The sequence below is a fragment of the Rutilus rutilus genome, assembly GCF_951802725.1.
Source record: "Rutilus rutilus genome assembly, chromosome: 14".
NCBI lineage: Eukaryota > Metazoa > Chordata > Actinopteri > Cypriniformes > Leuciscidae > Rutilus > Rutilus rutilus.
In genome coordinates, this window is record NC_140219.1 from 14460756 (window position 1) to 14482513 (window position 21758).

At 40.1% G+C, this 21758-nt stretch overlaps 1 protein-coding gene across 18 annotated transcripts in view; it reads right to left on the reverse strand.

Moving 5' to 3' along the window:
- diaph2 (diaphanous-related formin 2) overlaps positions 1-21758 on the reverse strand; it is a 476898-nt gene that overhangs the window by 284225 nt on the left and 170915 nt on the right. For 10 of the 18 annotated variants that reach the window (XM_084430722.1, XM_084430723.1, XM_084430718.1 and 7 more), the window contains 4 exons: positions 20652-20716; positions 19359-19463; positions 8172-8510; positions 4104-4218 (listed from right to left, as the gene is read on the reverse strand). In XM_084430722.1, the coding sequence (XP_084286848.1) occupies positions 4104-4218; positions 8172-8510; positions 19359-19463; positions 20652-20716 (624 nt within the window). Of the gene's footprint in view, positions 1-4103; positions 4219-8171; positions 8511-13142; positions 13206-19358; positions 19464-20651; positions 20717-21758 lie in introns of all 18 variants that reach the window. The other 8 variants (XM_084430721.1, XM_084430715.1, XM_084430727.1 and 5 more) reach the window with 1 other exon arrangement.

Genomic DNA, 21758 nt, shown 5'->3' on the forward strand with positions numbered 1-21758 from the left:
GTAAGTCTTCGGTAAGTGCAACTCATTTTAATTTGACAGGCAATGCACCTCGACAAAGCCACACTGAAAAACAGTGTGACATATTGCAATGGCCTAAGATTTTACATAGACCAACAAATTAAACAACAGCATAGACAAAATTTGAAAATGCAACCTGTGTGAACAGTCCCTTATTCTCTAAAAAAAGATTGACAAACTCGATTGCACAAAAAAGAAAAGAAAAAAAAAGCCACTTTTAAATGCCATTTTTACATATCTGTTAAATTATTTTACTTGGGTTTTTAGTACTTATATATGCAAATAACTTTAATTATTTTTGATTTTGAACAAATGTGATAATTTTTGCATATAATGCAATTAACTCGATTAAAATGTTTAGTTGTTTGACAGCTGTCATTCTTTCATTTGCTGCTGTATTATCATGCAGGGCACTGCTTTAAAATTAACTACTGATCATGTGAGAGATATATGGAACTCCACAACTTGACCCTCAATTGCTTTTCATTGCTTTTTCTCTATCTTTCTTTCTCATCATAGGCTCACTGGTCATTAAGAGACAAAAATGATGGTAGTTCTCCTTTTAGAGGTCAAGTGCTGCCCTGGGCTCCTCCTTCTCCATGAATTACTTCAGCATTGACACCAATTATTAAAATACATCTTCATTAGATCTCACTTCAGAGCTCCATCTGTGGAGCAGCCAGGAGCGTTCTTCACCACCCTATCACACTTAATTTACCCAGATCAAACTCATCTATTGCCTGAGCCACTCAAAGCACAGACAAGAGTGGGGCTGAGCAGTGCCTCCCCAAAAAAACTCATTCATTTCAGGTTTTTGTTGATAGTAACTGTTCTATGTATGTGACAGAAAAAAAAGCTACCATATGACTTCATTCAACATCAATTTGCACTTCAAACCGATGCAAAAAAACACAGCTTTCCTCACCAAGCAGGAAAAAGGAGGAGTATGTGCTTTCAGAGAGAATATCAGTGAAGTGTTCAGGTGCTGCTGTGAGTTCAAATTTCAGTAAGAATTCATATGATGCACCATTTAAAGAGGACGGTGGTGCTAATGTGGTTTATATTTCAAAAGCAACAAGCAATGAATGTCATCACCGTGCCAGAAAGTCAGACTTCTATTTTCTTGAGAGGATATGTCAGCGGTGAAGAAAACCTATTAAGGCGAGAGGAGGAGCAAGTTTTGCCAGCATCCATCTTATTTCAGCGGCACATAAAAGCGGAGGCGTTGAATTGCTTTTCAAATGCACTAGGCCATGCCACACACTCAATCCACCAGTGTATCTGATTTGATCCCCCAAGCAGAAACACAAGCAGAACCATTGATTGATACCACCAAGCGAAGGGTGTCTGGGGGAAATAGGGAATAAGAGTGCCAGATAGAGGGGGTGGAAAGGCCAAGCAACTGTGGCAACAAGGAAAACAACATTACAATAAAACCGGAATCTGGCAAAGAGGAGGATTTAAATGAGGTCTAAACTGCATTTCTGAAAAGGCTCAGGTTGTTTCTGAAGCATATTGAACAAGTGGCGACTGTGGACAGTCATGCTAATCTACGAGACTATAATTTTAGATGAAAGGGCACAGAACACTTGAGTTTTTTAAAAAAAAGATCAAGCCCTGAGCATGTTTGCAGAGGATAGACCATTGATTAAACAAGTAGTGAGTATTTCCATATCAATCATTCTCAAACTGTGGTTAAACAGTGGTAAGTCAAACTTCCCCCAGATGGCATGAAGCATAACTCTGGAAATATAAATAATTAATAATACATTTTATTCAAATTATGCTATTCAAATAACTTTTTTCCCCAAGTTTTGGGTCTATAAGACTCAGACATATTCCAGGTTTTAACTAGGCAACACAAATAGGTAATATTCTCTTTAAGTTGCATGCTAGTGTTCTGACATTTTTGTCCACGCTCAAAAAAAGAAAGAACCAAAAGAGTTAGCATTAGCATTTAGATGTTTGATTTCAAAATGTTATCAATAATTTTACCAGTTCCGTGTACACTTTCTACATTGATGGGAGAAATTCAGAAAAACAACATAGCTTCAAAAAAAAATTGTATTTGAAATAGATTGAAACATTTGAAATAGGTTGCAAAAGAATGTGTTAAGCGGGAAAAGGGAACTTGAAATGGAGCAGAGCAAATACCAAATCTCAAACACCAGTAAGACTCACACTCTGGGGGAAAACTAGAAAACAGAGGTTTGTTTTGTATACTTTACAGAGGGAAAGTCTCTACACTTTACCTGGCAGTCTCCAGACAGATGTTTTAGCTATAAGCAAGTCATCTAGAATGCTTTCCCTAGCACTGTTAGTCTGCAGACCACACACACCAAATACATAAATAAAGCGGTAGTTGCGCAGACAATTGAAGCAAATCTTGACCAATGACTGCCCTGCCAGCTCTGCTATGAGGATTTATAGTGTGTGGCCAAACCAAGCATCTGTGAGACCTTATAAAGTAATTCATCCCTGGAGACTGCCAGCTGCACAAAGTCTCAAAAAACGCTGGAGACAGGATGAGGACACCAACTACCACCCCCTCCAACTGGTGGCGTGAAAGTATATTTTAGAGATTGGCAGTACACTGAGACTCACTCATGATGGCAGACAAGTTCAAAGTCAGTAGGATTACCAGTGGTATAATATCATCCTCTTTTGCCTTTCAGTCTTTTTTTTTTAGCAGTGAGGTTTACCATTGGTTAATAATCTTTTAATTAAAAGTGGTATGAGGAAGTAAGGTTCTACTTGTTGTGTGAAAGTTTCCAGAATGGGTCCAAATTGCATCTTACACACTTCAAAGCTGGATTTTCAGAGTTTTAGCTTCATCTTAAAAGTGCAGCTACAACTATCAAACACAGAAAAGCATATTTCATTCATGAAGACGTGCAGTTAGGGTTCAGAAACAGACCTGGGGAGAGACGAGTCAGTGGGTACGCTCCAGGCGTAATTGATAGGAACTGAGCCAAAGATGGGTCCCAGAGGAACTCCTCAACTCTTACTTATAAAACCTACACCTTTTAGGAAAACTAGTTTAGAAAACCTAAAGAAACAATACAAAGTGTAGAAGAATGAAACCTAAACACAATTATATCTAAAAAAAGGTATTCGGCTTCACAGGAACAGATTGTGTTTTTGTCACTATCTCAGAAGAGAAAGCACAAACCCCAGTAGCAACCAGCAACGGTTATATTCAAGACTCATATAGGCATTTCTGCACATCTTAAACCACCACATTATGCTTAAAGTGTTGCTGGATGGAGTTTAACAGACTGATATAATGTCAATACTGAAGAATAAGAGGAGTTATTGTTATCTGGAGCTGTGCCAGTGGGCTAACGCTAGCAAACTCCACACACTGTGGCCAATCTGCTCTCAGATCAGTTCACTTCAATGACTGATCATCTGACCACCACTGCACACATGAGCAGACTCTTCAATTGTGCTCAATGTCTGACAGGCCCTCTGTAATGCCCCTTTATGAAACAGGCATTAAAATCTACTGAGGCCATTCACTGTCAAAGGTTCAACTTGCTGGCTTGCCGAAGGAAACATCCACTTTATCATTCTACAGCAGTGTGAATAAACGGGGGAAGCAAACAAAGAAACAAACTGCCCAAAACAAAAGTACAACTCTCTGTACTGTAACTTTCTTTCTGCGTTCTTTCTTCTTCACTGTCTCTCGGGGGGCTTCCAGTGAAGCGGAAAGGCAGCCAAGCTAACCAAGCATGTCTGTCCTCTGCTCCTATCGAAACCCACAGCCGCTTAGAGTACGGATCCCGTGAAGGAAGAGGGATGCTTTGTAAACTGACTGTACTGTAAAGTACACTTCCAACTCTGCAGCTCTGCTAATTGGCACCTAGCTAAACACTTCCTTAATCTGATTGTAGACCCCCCCCCCCTTCCCAAAAAAGGGAAGTTATGGGGAAACCAAAACAGCTTTATAAAGATAATTAAGATTTCACAGAGATGACTGGTTTCCCGAAAGTTTGAAAGGAATAAAAGCAGCCATCAGAGTAACAGAAACGACTATGTGTTCCTATGTGATTAGGAGGAGAGGCAAAGCAGGTTGTTCTTACCTCTAGATTTAGAAGAGAAGGACAGTGAAAGCTGGCCCAACATGTCCGCACTCTCAAACCGCTCCTCTTTGACTTTGAGCCAAAAGCAATTTTCCGCCATCTCCTGAGGCACTATCTGCAAGCACAGAAAAACTCCATCAAACACCAGCAGGAATACAGCAAGCGAGCACCAATAAGCGCACACATACAGCAGCATGAATATACACCACTAAATATGATCAAACATTTTGAACTCTATTTGCAGTTTACAGTGTATGTTTGTGTATATGTTTGTCATGATAGACAACATCAATTAGTCAGTCATCAATTATAGTACATACATGTGTGATACAACTGATCCGTCAACCAGTCATTCTGGACTAGACTGTGAAAATATGTTGTTCTTATTCTAGAAAATATGTGCCCATTCCTTGTGTGTGTGTCTGTTTATGTGTGGGATTGAAATAAGGATCAAAGTGATGTAAACTAGCAGAGAGAGGTGGCAGTTTAAACTATGTACTTTCTCCTTTACGGTTTACATATAGTAACCTCCTCCCCCTCATCATCTCTGGCTAATTCTCTCCGCTTCATTAAGACACTAGCAAAGGGGAATTCAACTGTGCTACTCGACATGTCAAAGCCAACATGTGTGTATGCAATAAATTAGGTGTTGGCAGAATTTAAAGAATTTAAAGCCTAAGACTGTAAAGCTACTGTATTTTGCTGAAGGAAAATTGAAAGAGCTCTCCATACATATAAAACAGCCTCCAGTTTAGTGCACTGACATCTTTAGTAAAGGGTATCCAAAGCTCAGCAGCACCAGTACAGCAGAAAGATTTATGTAGAGCAAAACTACATATTTTTAAGATGGATATTGCTGCTTTTAAAAAACAGCTGAAATACAGATGGATGGATGGATGGATGGATGGATGGATGGATGGATGGATGGATGGATGGATGGATGGATGGATGGATGGATGGATGGATGGATGGATGGATGGATGGATGGATGGATGGATGGATGGATGGATGGATGGATGGATGGATGGATGGATGGATGGATGGATGGATGGATGGATGGATGGATGGATGGATGGATGGATGGATGGATGGATGGATGGATGGATATGGGTGGATTGATGGATAGATGAAATCTGCATATGGAATAGTTCGATTTTATCACCTGTCATCCTCTTACCGTCAATATCAAACCTCAATGTCTATTACCATAAAATGTTTCAATCAGAAACTTTCATGCTAAGATTTTTTGTTTTTCATTTGTTATTTTGCTCTGCAATCAACACATCACACATCAAACCCGAAAGAAAAGGAAATGAGAGGTTACGTCTGGCATGAAATGACACCTTTGCAAAGACATTTCTTTCTTAATCGCAGCGTACATTGTTGTTGTTACCTGTATAATTGCACCCCAACAACTAGAAAAATATACCCAACAGCATATACATACATACTACTATTTCCAAGAATTCTGTGGGATATAATTAGAATATGGAAACAATAGTCAGAGGAACTGTCAGAATCACAAGGAGTTACTAGATTTATGGATAAACACAATTTGTATCATCTTTTCATTATAAACGAGAGCTGGTCATTTCCTCAACCGCAATTTAAGCTTTAAAGAAAATGATATAGTTCAGTTTGTGTCATGTCACAGAAGAAAACCGGAGCAGAACACAGGAAGTGTTCCAAATGCCTCTCGATTACACACTCAGCTTATTCTTGTGTAAAGTATTTTTATAAATAAATCTGTAAATTAATTGTGAAACTATTTGCTTTGTGCAATATTGCCACCCCCTCTCAATTCAGCTGTTATTTGTCTGCAACACAGAAATGTAAGTGTGTCTGAAGTCAGAAAAAAAAAAAAAAAAAAAAAAAAAAAAAGGTCTTAGCTAGCAAAAAAATGGAGGAAGTCTGTTTAGCAGGTCAAGTTAATCAGTTCACAAAATAAAATGTGACCCCATCTTAAATTAAATCTAATTATTTTAGAGAAATATTTCTTTATGACATTTGCTAATTTTATAGAGTTGTGCAAATGCATGTCTAACAATCTGAAACGTTCTGAATCTCCAGATGGTAATGGTACTCATTCAACAGTGTTTCATTGAGTTGTGTGCCCCCAAATTGATGCCTACTATTCTCGATCATGACCCACATTACTGGTATCAGATCGCATTTACAATCTCACTAAATCCAATTGGAACAGTGGAGATACAGAGAGACTGACAGAGTGAGAAATGAGCAGTCTCATTAGTGCGCTACCTTCATAAGGGCACTTGTGAAAAAAAAGAAAAAAAAAAACATGACTCCTCCAAACATAGTAATTAACACAGGGCTCAGCAAGGGTGACCTTGTTCATGCTCAAGCAGCAGAGAGAAATACTGTAGCTTCCTCTCGCCTTGGGCGGCTACACCCATCTCCGGGCAGAAAGCGAGAAGCTCCAAATGGTCTTAGCCGCAGATGCAAGCAATCATTTACTTTTCCATAAAGGAGTGCGGCTCCCCTGTGTGGGTGTTCTAACGGTTAGAGAAATTACATTACAGCACCTCCAGGCAGCAATCTCCAATGTGGCTATTTGGAAGTCCGTTACATGCTTTAGGGAAAAATCGGGAGGAGTGCAGAGGCTGGAGTGTTTCCCGACTTTACTGTTGCCGGCTGCTTTTACTGACTGGCTGTTATCTTCCTCTGTTGTGAGAGATGGAGGGGTCTCCGGTGGGTGATTTAAAATAGCAAGATACAAACTGATTAGCATTCTCATTTTCATCCTCTCACTCTCTCCATTACCAATCACTGACACATCAGCATAATGACACCTGAGAGATCTCAGCGTTACCATGCATGGTAACATCACTTTGACATGTCAATAAACAATAGGCACATACTTAAATCTTGAATATTTTACTATATTATTTTATCAGTGTTTTTAGCTCCAGTATTACAAAATGTGAAGCACTGCGCTGATGCCAAACTCATTTATTCATTTGTTAATAATATTTTTTTTTGCAAATAAAAAATAGCAAATAATAAAATTAAATAAAACAAAATGAAAATAATCAAATGAGCTACTAAAATGTTCATTTGTAACGTATTTAATTTACAAATTATATATGTGCACACCCACTACCATTTAAAAGTTTGGGGTCAGTAAGTTTTCTTTTTTGTTTGTTTGTTTATAAATTAATACTTTTATTCAGCAAAATACAATAGTTTGACCAAAAGTGACAGTAACAAATTTTGATTTAGTAAAAAATACATTTGAATACAAATAAATAATATGCAAACTCATTAATATAAAATAATTATCACAAAAATAAGGAGTGTTGGCCTTGGGGCTAAATGGATCCTGCTTTGTAGCTCTTGAGCTTTTCAGAGATGAGTAGCCCTGATTTATATTATGTACTGAATGCATGATTGCTAATTGAGTTTCTTACTGTGAGTTCTTTATTTTTATTTTTTATAGGACTCTGCTTCTTGTGGAGGCTTCTATCCTCTCTGCACTGATGCATAAAGGAGTTAAAGACAAGGTTGAGCATGAAAAAGTACCATAACAAATTATAAATTTTTCAGACTGTTAAAAGTTCCCAAGGCGATGGGTAAATTAATGATTGAGAGTTAAAAGGAAAAAGACGACATGAAGTGGTTGACCCATAGAAATCGCATTTAAAGCAATGGAGGATTACTCAATATTGTTTTGTTTTGTTTTGTTTTAACTCAAAAGTGTATTCAATTACTGCCAGAATGTGCATGCAAGGAAACTTGAGCTAATGAAATAGTTTACGGCCGGATATCTTGAAAGGGAGGCAGAGTGAGCCATGGGACAATTACTTGTCCCATGGCTCAACGCTTTTTTTAATAAGCTGCATGTACTCGTAGGCTTTGGACCATCAACTCCCACTGAAAAAGTCTAACTCTCTTTTACATTTCTTCTCATTTTCCTCTTACACGCTGGGAAGGCTAAATTACAGCCACTATTTGCAATTTATTGCTGACCTTGGAGTGTATTTTTCGGTTCTCAAAAATGCATGTGTTTTTAAACCGCTCAAGCTTCAATAGTGTCTTTGTCTTTCTTACCTTGGACCAGTTAACCCTCTTCATGACGCTCTCAGGTTTGTAGATCTTCTTGGGCAACAGCCCGTAAGGCAGCTGGACAACGAGCGGAGGAGGAGCCAAAGGCATACCCGGAGGTGGGGGTGGGCCTCCTCCAGGAGGTGGAGGCGGAGGTGGAGGTCCGAAGCCGGGTGGAGGTGGAGGAGGAGGAGGTCCCAGAGATGCAGGTAGAGGAGGAGGTGGAGGAGGTGGTAAACCACCACACGGGGGCGGTGGAGGGGGCGGAGGAGGAGGAGGTGGTGCAATGCCCCCAGCTGGAGGTGGTGGAGGAATGGCACCGGCTGCTCCAGGTCCTCCTGCAACCTGCAAAGGGATTACAAAGAGTGAGAGACAAGAAAAGGGCATCTGAGACCTCTGTGAGCCAAACATTCACCTCAACCACTCCAGTTCAGCCTCTATTCCCAAAGGCCCAAGCTTTTATCACCATTACATGTTTTATCCCATCAGAACTAGCGGGTGAGACAAGGGCAAAGGAGAGTGGAAAATAAAAGACACAGTGTTTACAGAAGCTAACTTTTAAATTTTAGGAAAGTGCATTACAACAAGTCTAAAAATCACAAAAAGAGAGAGAGAGGGGGTGGGGGGGGACTTCTCACATGCATTAAATAAGAGTTGATAAAAGCAGATGGATGATTTGGGGCCGCCGTGGCCTTCCCTCCGGGCACCTGTTCCCTCAGCAGCACTGAGCATCTGCCCATCTAGCGCACAGAGCCCCGCCTCCTGAGAGCCAAGCAGGGGCCAGCGCTCAGAGGAGCGTGAGCCCACCGTCTGATTCTCTTGCTGGGGAAACTGGGACACAGCGATTCCTGAGGGGCAGGTAGTCACATTGAATATGTAAATAAATAAATGGCAGGTCGGTCGATGTGACCGATAGATTCTTCTGGAATGTACACACCTGTCAAGTAACTGGGATCTCAGAGGAGCAATTTGACAAGTGTTGAACAAGCGGTGAAGTGTCTAAGTGTGTATGTGAAGGTAGGATTTTCTGGTGGACACTGGAGTGTTGGAGTGTGTACACACCCACCCAATAGTGATAAAAATCCACTCACTCCTTTTTTATTAATCCCCATAAATCATCAGCAGTGTCTCCCAACGACCTGTTTTCAGAATGTGGCTTTAGTGACGTCCTGCCCACGAGTGTTGACAGACACTGCCGTTTTAATATAGACCCGCCCTGATCAAGTTCACAGCGAGCATTGCTGCACTGACGAGAATGTCTCCCAAGCGTTGTAGGTGTTGTGTGGCTGGATGTATACGCTGATTTCACGCAGCCGTTATTTTGAAATCGAAAGCGAGGCTCCGGTGGGAAGAAAACCGGAAGTGTCGCCTTTAATCACAGGAGAGTCGTGAATGCGATGGTGTATTGTTGTGTTTAATGATGTTGTGTCAATTCTAAAACTGTACATACATTTCTTTCATACTTTAGACTATATACAGTGAAAATCATTTATAAATAAAATAATTTTTTTATATAATTCAGAAAGTAAAAAAAGAAGCAGGAATGAACTATATACATATCCTATATTGGATATTAACATCCAAAAGTGTAAATCGCGGCAGCAGCTTCAGGTTGGTAGTCCAAAGGCATTGTTGTTTATCTTTACTTTCGGGGTTTTTCCCACCGGAGCCTCACTTTCGATTTCAAAACGGCGGCTGCGTGAAATCAGCGTATTAATCCACATAGCTCTCTCTCTATTTACTCCCGAAATCTGAGGCAGCCGCTGAAGACGAGGTGGAATTATTTTATTTGCAAAGAAAATGCTCCCTCAACTCTACCGAAATTTGTTTATGTACTTACGCACTTCTTATACTGTGTTTACTCAGCTCTTACTGCTGATTTTCTGAAGAAAAACTGACGCTTCATCTTTTGTGTGATGTACAATAAACTTTATTAAACTCATCAGTATATTTTTGATCATCAATTGGACCTGGTCCGAAACAGCAGACTTGTAACGTTAGGCTATTAATAGTGGATACAAGCACAGATGACAAATACGTTATAACCGTAATTAAACTAAACTATACCTGTTCCATCTCCACACAGCACTCTGACTCTGTAGGCATTATTGTCCGACTCCGGGTCGAAATGAACACCGTTACTGAGGGTTTCTGATATTATCATCATTTTGTGAGATGAAATTGTTCTGAGACTGAGCGCGAGCTCATGAAGCTCCGCCCCCTGTGCCGTGCAGCAGCAGCTTATTTGCATTTAAAGGGCACACACTAAAACAGCGCGTTTTTCTGAGCACCAAAAAGTGACAATTTAAACATGCTGTAAAAAATGATCTGTTGGGTATTTTGAGCTAAAACTTCACATACACATTCTGGGGACATCAGAGACTTATTATACATCTTGTGAAAAGGGGCATAATAGTGCCCTTTAATGTTTTAGCATACGAACATCTACTAAATTATTAATTTATTATCAAAAGACTATCTAGGATATTTTTATCTAGAACTCCATGTGAATGCATAAATGACTGCACAGGTTAATTGTGGACCCTACTGTAGCAAATGTTCAGTAAATAAGAAAAAGAAAGAAAAAAACATTGAGCTAAAGAAGGTGAGTTAAATGTTAACTCGGTGTAACATCAGGTATTATACAGCAACATAATATAACCAACTTCTATGGGTCTCGTAAGATTCCTGTAAGCTTGACTGACTTCCACACACACACACAATTTAAAAGCCATTTTAGATTCAGATTAGCAGTACAAAATGAAAAACCGCCTGACACTGAGGGCATAACTCAAAAAGAAACAAACATGGTGAAGTTTATTATGATCATCTGTTATTGTTTTTAAGAGATAATGACATAAGCATTCATTCGTTCCGTATGGAACATACTTAACTGTGATTACACTGAATGACAAGATGACAGTATCGATATTTGTTTGTGGATGAAATATGGAAAGCACTTTGTGTAGACTGATTCATCTCGTTTAATCATAAAGCATAACAGATGAGAGTAAACCATTAGACTTGATTAACATGTAAATTGCCTCTGTAATTTGCTAATAGATTGAGCGTATGAATGGGATGCAGCCACCTGAACCTTTAGCAGTAATGAGAAGAGTAATCGGGCTTGAACACTCATGCAACTGGTGGCGGCAGCCAGTCGACCTCTCTGCTCCACCCTCTAGATCCTTAACCTTGAGCCACAATCCATAGAGTTTTTAACCAAATGTGCATTTCTTTTTCTTTATTGGTCTTTTTTTTTTTTTTGGTAAGATAACTGAAGTTCACGAGATGGTCTCCAGGAAGAGAAGCCATTATGGAGGAGTCAGTCACTCAATTCATCCAGTAACTGATAAGACTAAGGGCAGTAAATGTCTTGACAAATCAGCCCTGCTCTGCTCGCAACAGAATAAACAGGTATTTTGAACCACTGATAAAGGGTGGGCCAGTCTCTTTAGCAACAAATGATATGCAAATGCTTCAATTAGAAGTCCCAATAGCCCAGATATGACTTGACCTTTGGATGATTACAAACCAATTTTTTCTCTCTTTTTTTTCCCTCCTCCTTCACAAAACTTACTTTGTGCCTCATTCTCATCACTGCTTAGTGAAAAAGTTTCTCATTTTCTAAAGCAATTCTCCTCTCTGCGCTCCAGCCTCAGTTCAGTTGATTAGGAGTATGATATGCGTCGAGTCACATTTTTATATGCATTACCGAGTGTTTGATTACACAATGCAGGCAGTGGATTGTTTATTAGAAGGGAAATTAAAAAGGTGTAGAAGCATCATGCAGGAAGCTGAGATCCCTTGACGAGTACCCTGTCCCATGATTATCCGTCTGTCAATCTCTGGCCCGTTGTGACCCATTTTCTCTCTCAAGTTTAATACAAGAAAATGGCAAGCAAATTAGCTGCTAAATTAGACCACCGTCATTTCCGCATTGCTCTGGCCCTCTGTGGCAGCTTGTGGTGCGATGCAGACCCTCCAGCCACAGTTCTGGAATGCTAATCAGCCACTGGCACACAATTTTCTCAAGACATACCCCTCATTCAATTTTACAACAAAAACATTTTATACAGGACATTTTTTTCATTTAAAGCTCATTTCCCCCTATGGTTTCCTTTCGGCTTTTTGTCTTGTTTCAAAAAAGCAATTTACTTCCAAAAAGTCTGGATTGTTAAAGGTCTAAGCTGGCCACTGACCTGGACTTGCTCGCCGTCTTTCATACGTTTAGTTGCACTAATTAGCAGTCGGTGAGTCTAAAACTATGTGTTCTATATGGACAGAAGAATATCAAGAGGACAAGCATCCATTTACACTCTCAACGGGTGGGAGGGCACTCTTGGTAGAAACAGTCACAGTTTGGGTAATTAACTAGGACTAACACACAATTAAGCCATCCCAATCTCATCTCTGATGAGCAAGAGGAAAATTAAATTAGATTTGGTAACTACTGAGGGTTACAATACACTTGTTAAATGGAAGTATGGGTTTCATTTTTCCCTTCAAGCTTGAACTGGTTCTGGTAGCCTGTTCCATCATGTTCCTATAGCTTAAGTGGAGGAGAATGGTGCTAGCAACCCCAAAGTAAGTGTTTGATTCCCAGGGAACAAACAAACTGCTTGCTTCATATACTTTCTAGTGTCTGTGGTAATATTCTAGTTCACAGTATAGAGATTATATTTGGCAGGATCCACCATCACAAGCTGTTTATATGCTGGATATGTTGAAAGGATTATGCCCTAATTGTGTAGCATGCATTTGTAATGGATGATTGAACAGCATCTGTTGAGAGTCTTGAGACAATACAGAAAATCAAGGCTCTGCCTGATCACTGAGGGGTAACAGCTTTGATCAACCTGTTAGAAGGTAAAAAAAATGCAGATTTTCAAAGATGCAGGCAGGTGGCTGCTTTGAGCATGCTGGGAAGGGAAGGGAAGGGAAGGGAAGGGAAGGGGAGGTTGGGATAACACCCACCTTGCTGTTTCTTTCACTGATGCTTTTCTCTGCCTCTCTTAGCTTGTCTCTCTCACTAGTCAACTGGACAGGTGAGGGACAGACAGACACATACACAGACAGACAGAGCAACAGTAAGGCAAAGACCATAGCTGGAAAAGGAGAATGGTAAAGAAAAAGTCAACTGCCAACTTGGCTGAAGGTCACATGGCAATAACACTTGGTGACAACAAGAAATTGGATGCAAGCAGCCTACTTGAACATTATCAAAACACAGTGTTTGCCTACTAATAAAGTAATACAGTGTTTCATTAGTGGTTGTCGTGAGATTCTCACTCCAGAAAAGTTTTTGAAAAGAGTGAATTCACAAATTAAGATCATTAAACATCCTTAATTCTAGTTCCAGACAAAACAGAGCAATGATTTAAGAAAAAAGTATTTGTTAAAGAGTTAAAAGCCATGACCAACCCAACTGCTACGCACAAATCAAACTTGATTTGCAATCAAAAAAGTATTTAAAAATTGGATAAAAAGACAAAGGTACAAGATTTATGTACAATCCCATGAAGGGATTTTTTTTTTTTTTACTTCTGGAAACAGTCACTTTCTTGGCTCCAGTAATTTCCATGATGCTTTGGTTTCAATAATGTCCATTTCTAAGAAAGTTCAAGGAGCAACAGACGGCAATGCAGTAAATTGGTTGTTGTGCAATCAATGCAGCTTTGCGTCTTTTAGAGTTGCTTCTGGAATCCTGTTCTTTCAAGTCCTTCCCATTACTTCACTGCCAATGAATTTTGCGCAAACACTTAGAATCAGCAAAGCTTCGCTCCCAACTTTGAACTCGCTATGAGGATGACAAAAAGAAAAAGGGAAAAATAAGATCTTGACAGCCTCTTTTCATTCAGAGGAAGCATACTCCACTGCCTATGAAATACACTTATATGGTGCAATTACCCCATATTGCACGTAGGACGGAATCAAATATTAAAGACATTTAATGGAAAAGAAGATGGATACTTCCATGGTGAAGACTGCTGAAAAACAACAACCTTCGATCATATTTGAAATGTCCTTGCTTGTAGTGATAAGTAAGCTTTGTTTTTTTTTACAACCCTCTACAACGCAAGTAAATCACTCACATATGCGAATAAATTACAAGAGAGGCGACAAAAAATGGCTTTAATTATCCAATGGCTAGTAAATTGTATGATTACAGTCGCCTATAATTGAGATAGAGGCAAAACCTCTAAGGTTTGTTGAGAGAACGAGAGATCACATGCAGGGCTCGTTGACAGAACTTTAGGACCAGTGCTGCGTCGTCATGAAAGTTTATCATTTGTACGCCTTTTTAAGCCTTGCCAATTTAAACATTCAAGAGCAAGAAGAAGCAAAAAATTACTTCTGTGTGCTGTGCGCAAACTGCACATCCGATGAACGTGCCCAGAAAACCATGTCTGATAGCACGTAAATAACTGAATTGAGCTCACTTTCATGTCTTGGCGATTATCCTAGTAAACATAGTTGGTTATGCCTTAAGTGAACGTAAACAGTCAAGAGAGAAAACACATGTGTAACAGTGTCAGTATACTGGATCCATGCATTACATTTTAAAGTGATAGCAGCCTAATATTCCACAATAAAACAACAGACTTGTCAAAATTCTTTTGACTGAATACATTTTGTAACTTTAATAAGGATCCTAAACTAAACTAAACCCCTGGTCAGAGCCTGACTCCACCCACTGGCAATATTTGAAAAATGCTGGAAAAGTGGGCAGACCCCAGCGGAGATAGAGGGGACGAACCAAGGGTGGGGCTGAGTGTGGGGGCGTGCACCTGAGACCCGCAGTGACGGATTAATTGACAGGTGCTGTCAGACTCTAAAATGGAGAGCGACTCACAGGGTCGCAAGACAACGTAAAGTACATGCATCTGATGAGTTTTATCGAGTTGATGTCAATAGTGCACGCTCTCTGTAGGCATATTCATATTTTGCTGCTATGTGAAAAAATCCAGCAAAATGCGCCGGCGCGTTTGTCGACCCCAGAGGATTAACTTTAGCAGTGTTTGGCACTGCGTCGCTTTTCAGCGTGAGCTGTGTGGAGAAGTCCATCCCGCATAAAATGCAGGTTGCACACTTGAGCTCTAGGCGGGAACTCACGGTCTTCCAGGCCAAGTGCATGCAACCACTGGTGCCTAATTTCCAAGTCTGCTGGAAAGCTATGCAGTCCAGCAGTGCTGTTGCAATCAGCAACACTACACCTACGTACCCTCCTGACCACTGTACTAAATACAGATAAATCTATGCTAACTTGAAGCTATCCTAACTGATGCAATACTATGCGTGGTAGCTCGTACCAAGGGTGTGGTGAGCTCGTACCAAGGGCGTGGTGAGCTGGAACCTGCTTACGTCACGTAGTACCGCTTACGTCACGCAGTACCGCAAACATCCAGTAAGAAAATTCAACTGCAGTAGCCACCGTTCAACCTGAAGAGGGCAGCACTCAGACGTTTTTACACCATATTGAGTTAAAACACTTTATACCCAAATGTCAAAAAAGTTACTCGCATCAATGAACAGCACTAATAAAGCCCCATTCTTACAGATCATTAACTAAAAAAAGTTGATTTAGGGTTTAGTTACCCTTTAATTCAATTTATGTAACTAATCTGCTTCTAACTACTGTTAGATCTACCTGAAAGCATTTATTTAATTTGCATCTTTGTTATATTGTGTCTATTTGCGCTATTGCTTGTTGTTTGATTATTTTTTTTCCTTATTAATTGACTTTAATAGTGTTTGAAATTTATATTTTATATTTATATTATATGTATGTGTAACTTGATTGAACATTTGAATTGTTCTTGCATTCCAAGTGAATGGGAAGGGCAGAACATCAGCCAACACACTGAACATTGTCAAGAAGAACAGCAGCATCTTTATATTCCGTGTGATAGTTTCCTCAAAGAGAAAGAGAGGGGGATGGCACACGCTGCATCTCAAATGAATCAGCCTGTAAAGGTGAATGGCCAAGCTTTGTCCCCTGATTCTGACCATGGCAACAACGAAGAGCACATGGCAACCAACTCCATGATTCAAGTGTAGTGCCGTCCTTATCGGCATAATTACCGACATACTCTTCCAGATCCAGCCCAGCAGCAGCAATAAGACACAGGACCAGCTCTGCAATGTTATGAGTCCCATGTTGGTACAGACAGCTGACCGCAGATCTTTATGAAACCTATCAAGGGTGCTGTAAAAGATTACTCTCCCAGTATCGCTTGAGTTCTGAATAATTCAAATACTGTTCGATTCCTCACCTCTGACTCTATTCCCTTTCTATTGAATGGCCAAGAGAGAGGTTTGGGGGCGGTGGGGTTGAAGAAGAGAACCCTGCATAAATGTTGCACTCTGTTGGCACTAACATGACTGACGTCAAATCAAGTAGGGAAAATATCAATCCACCACAACATGAAAAGACAGAATATGGTTACAAGCTTATTTAAAACTGGGCTTGGCAGAACAACTGAGCAGAAGGCCTAATAATGCATGCAGTCTCATTAACTCTTAAAAATACATGAATTAAAAGTGCGAAGCTATTTTATTATTTTTTTCTTTCTATTTCATATTCAGTCTGTCCGAAATTTTCCATAGGGCGGCTTTGATGAGATCAGATGACTATTATTTTCACATGAGCTGTTGCGCTGCTTGCTCTGAATAATGGCTCTCTTCAATTATGTGTTAAAGTAAATCTGTTGATAAGCATGTTTTTGCTGTCATCTCTTTGTTTTCCTTGAACAGATTTTTCCTTGAAGAGTTTTGTTTTACTTTAACACAAAATTGTTATGTTAAAAACTGTAACATTCATGCTTGTCAGCCCCAAACTCTTAAAATGTACATTATAATGTAACCTACTGAGGCTTATTATAGAAATAGAGAGGTACAATATTGAGCATTTGAAGAGGTGACCTTTGAATCATTAATTCAGATCAGGTTTCATTGATTGGTTGTAGTTTTGTGTTTTTGCTATTAGAAATAATAAAAAATAAAATAAAATTATATAAAAATATATAAAATTATAAAATTAAATATTATTATACAGTATGTTTAGAAACCAAATTCTACTTCCCATCTGTACCAGACCATCAAAGAATAAGAAGTAGGCATGTGGGCTGAAGTGTGGGTGAGCGTAGTCAGTTTTCACGGTGATGTGTTGTGCACCGACAAGCTGACAACATTGTGAAACTGCAGAAGGAGAAGAGTTCTACATCGGCTGTCTAATAAAGGATACAATTTGTCAGCTTTGCGTATGACAACCTATGAGTTTATATCCCTTTCAGATGTGCCAAAACACCCACGGGATGAGTGCAACACTTTAATGCTAATATCCTGGTGCTTCCTTAGCGAGCGCATTACATGTTTTCCACCAGAAGCACCAAAAGTCTGTTGATGCGAGAATGTTATGGAGCCAAAGCTTTGAACGTGCCTTCAGAGCGCACGCTTGGAAAGAGTATGCGTCTCCAGGGCTCTGCTTCACTTCTCTACCTGTTAATGTGCTTGAGATGACTGAGCTTCAAAGAGAATGAGATCGCCATGGGGTAGACTGGAGGACACCCAGGAGAAAAACAACAGCCGAATGACACTGTGGTCCAGGAAAGCAAAGCAGAAGAGAGCAGGTGAGCAGTCATTAACAGGGTTTCAGTGTCTGCATTGGGTGCATGCAATATGGCTCGGTATGAATGAGTGTAGTAAAGGAGGGATGATGGTGACTGATGAGGAGTGGAGCGCAGAGAGGCCTGGGCTCATGAATATGTGTAGGAGTTGAGAAAGTGATGGACGAGGCAGATGGAGGGAAGGAGGGAGACAGAGTGGTTAACGTGCAGTGATTCGGCTCTCAGGGCAGACGAAGTGCAGGGGTGAGGACTGCCCACAAATGAAGTGCAGGGCTCTGAGAAGCTCTGCTTTGCACTGGGAGGAACCTGTTCCAGCCCCGCCTCCACTAATGTGCCCATTTGGTAAATCTGTGAGAATGAATGGTGGTCCAAGCTGCCAGGGTCCTTAATGACAGCAACTCATCTCGGTTTAGAGGTGGGGAGATGCTTGTTGGGGGAAGATGGGGGCAATAGGGCTTGGAGATGTTGAGAGGTAAGTAAACAGAAAGACGAAGTGCTGGCTTTTCCAACTGCAATATATTTGGTTTCTGGAAAACTATTTACGCTATGGATGGTGCTTCACAAATGGTGTTTTTTCCCCTCCTATTAAACTCCATAAGCTAGCAAGCAAGCTACTTCTTTTGTCCCAAGGCACCACTAAAATCTAAAATGTTTAAAATTGGGTTTAGTAGGAAATAGCAGTCATTTTGCGAGTGAAGGACTGAGGGTTTTTCTTGACAGAAACGATGATGTGAAAGGCAAAGACGTAACGCAATCCCTCACAGCGTTGATACAATATCTAGGAACAGCCTGCGATGGAGCAATTGAGAAAAATCAAATCCAACAATTTGAGGGGGATATTGGCCCTTTATTAAATCATACAATCCCTCAAGTCTTAAAATACCCACTTAGAGCACCACTGCATTCACGATAAAAGATAAAAAGGTTTCAATTTGACCAAATTAGCAGAGTCTCTCCCTTCGCCGCCACATTAGCAGTTGCATTACCATTTGAAGCAGACAGAGAAGAACTGCTTCATATGACCTCACAACACACAAAATAAGTACTAGTGATCCTAATGTGCTTGTATAGCTCTTTTCCAGGGCATTTGATGAGCCAAGGCACTGAGCGTCAAGACGGTTTCGTGATGGAGACAAATAATTTAATGCCTGGTAGTTTAATAGCCATTGGAGAATATTTGTGAGGTGAAGAAAGGCAGTCTGGAAACCAGAAAAGTAGGCTTGGTGCTTCATGGATCTGTAGTATAAAAGGCTCTTCTAAGAAAAGATTGAAACCACCAAGCTCTCATGAGGGAAGATAAAATAAATCTCAGAGGATTTATAAGCCTCTGAGAATACAACAAAGAACAGATCGGTTATGTGGTATAATCAGAGCCAATGGAAGGGTAGACTATGCATGTTAAAGGTGAACACATGGGCCACGGCATCAGTGGTAGCTTCCATTAGCGTTAACCTGTGTTTGATACCCTTGGGTTGAGATCGCAGAGCAGCTGAATGGGTCATACCTGGGTCATACTGTTCGCGAAGAGAAGAGTTTGTACATTAGGTTATGGTGCAAGTGTTACCTGGGCCTGCAGGGTGTTGATCTGCGTCTCTAGCACTTTGATTTTCTCCTCCTGCTTCTGCAGCTCGGCCTGTGCCTCCTGCCGTGCACTAAACTCCTCGTCGAACTGAAAGACAACAACACACATACAACAATGCATTGAAGTAACTCTGCAAATACCATAGGATACATCAACATCTTCACCATTTCTCTCCAACTTCACTATCATCGTCATCTTGATCCAGGGCTAAGTTTATAATGGCTGCAACTAACACCTGGGTCTCATTCACTCATAAAGTAATCTAACGTGTGTGGAAAGAGTTTTTGCTGTACTTTTTGATCATACAATACATGTAGCCTCAGTGAGCATAAGAGACTACTTTCAAAACAATCTGATCATCCCAATCTTTTGAACAGATGACAGAGTGTATATAAATATTAAATACATCATATTTATATACTATACTATTAATATTTCCAAAAATATACAAAATATATTGCAAAATTACACAAACACAAAATGTGCAAACACAAAAACTAATAATATTCCTGAAAGCACTGGTACACACACAAATTCAAGCATGCATAGTGAAAGAGACTCAATGCTTGCAGCCATCCAGTAGTATTTGTGTTACTTTGCCATTAAACAGCAAGCCTCAAGGTGATGATACACAGGGCAACTTTTTGAGCAATGTTGCTGGGTAATCTTGCCGGGCGATTGTTGCTTGGGCACTTTCCCATTGAAAATGGGCAATACATTTCAATCTGGATAATTTAGATCGGTCGTGGGCCCTGTATCTCATCTGGTTTCCCGTTGACGGCAACATTGCCCAGCAATATTGCTCAAAAAGTTGTCCTGTGTATCATTACCTTCAGATGTCTGGCTGACATTTGGCAGAGTTGGGCAGGAAGCTGAGCAAGAGCATGGATACACTCTCTGTTCCCTCAAGCATCATGGGATACAGCTCTTGGCTTCACTGACAACACCAGCAAGTGTTAGCTCAGCATCCTTATGAACCTCCAGAGAAAACTTTTCAAGTATTAGAAAAAAATGACAAAATTGTACGTTGGGGCCTTTAACACTATTTGAAATGGTGCCTGTAAATAGTGTTCCCAGTATGGCACAAACAAGCTTGCAGATTGGAGCATCAGCATTGATTCTGCTTGCACTGATACAGATCATGTTGGTCTGTTGCCAGCTATTGATCAGGTGAGAGCAATCGATGCACTGCCTCATCGCTCATGGGAGAAAAGTTTGGTGACAGCAGCCTGGTTGCATACCAATAGCGGCACCCAGGGTGATTAATAAACTCACCTTTTTGGAGAATTCCGCTGCTCTCTGATCACTCTCTTCTACCTTGGCTTTATCCACGCACTGATCTGTCATACACAAATAGCCGGGTACATGAAAACACACAAAACACAAGTATATGCAAATTCCATGGTGCATTGTTAACACGATGGATAAGATTCCATATCAGACACCGAATGAAGGCAACTAAAAGAAAAAAAAGGGCGAACGGAATAAAATGAATCTGTCAGTGTCTCATTCCCCCCTCCCCTCTGGAGATTTGTATTGTGTTCTGGGGGTTTGAGATGTAAATTTAAAAAACGGTGCCCCGCAAAATCTGTTTTCAACTCATTAAAGTAAGGGAAGAAGTGAGAAAATCAAAAAAAAAAAAAAAAAAAAAATTTTCTGCAGATTGGTTTGGAAACTTTTAATGAGCATTTGCTGGCAAGTTACTAAAGTGTTAGTGACAAAACACAAAAGGGGGGTACAAAATCAAAAAAAGAAGGCTAAAAATTTACATCACCCTTATTATATTAATTCCTTTGGTGTCCATGAACTGGGTGACATAACCATTGGCAATGAATGCTTATTTCCCCACCAACATTTAATCATAAAAACAAATGAAAAAGCCCAGGACTGCAAATATAATCGGTCGTGTTGCGTTTATAAGACATGACTTGCCAGCCAGGTTTAGCAGATAATGTTTTATTTATGCATAATGAGTGTAGCTTATCTTATGTGTCAGGTGAGTGCAGGTGTTTCAGACAGGGCTCTCGTGGGGACCGGGGAATAATAATTAGATCTACTCCAGGAAATTGCAAACTCAAACTCAAATTCAAACTCAAACTAGCATGATTTCACAGTAATGTTAAGACAGACTGTAGTGTGAATCTGTGCAGGACTGTTGTAATAATACTGTAGACATCCCATTAAGCCCACAAAAAGTATTTCTAACAGATTTGATTGAATTGATTTAACTCAATATCGCTCTCTCGCTTTTACCTAAAGCTGCTTACCGAAACCTGAAACTCTTTTTATTCATTCTGAAATGTTCTGGCCACTTTATCACATGACCATACAGTTCAAGACAGAATGTAATAGTCTGGAAACTGAGTTGTACTAATGAATAAT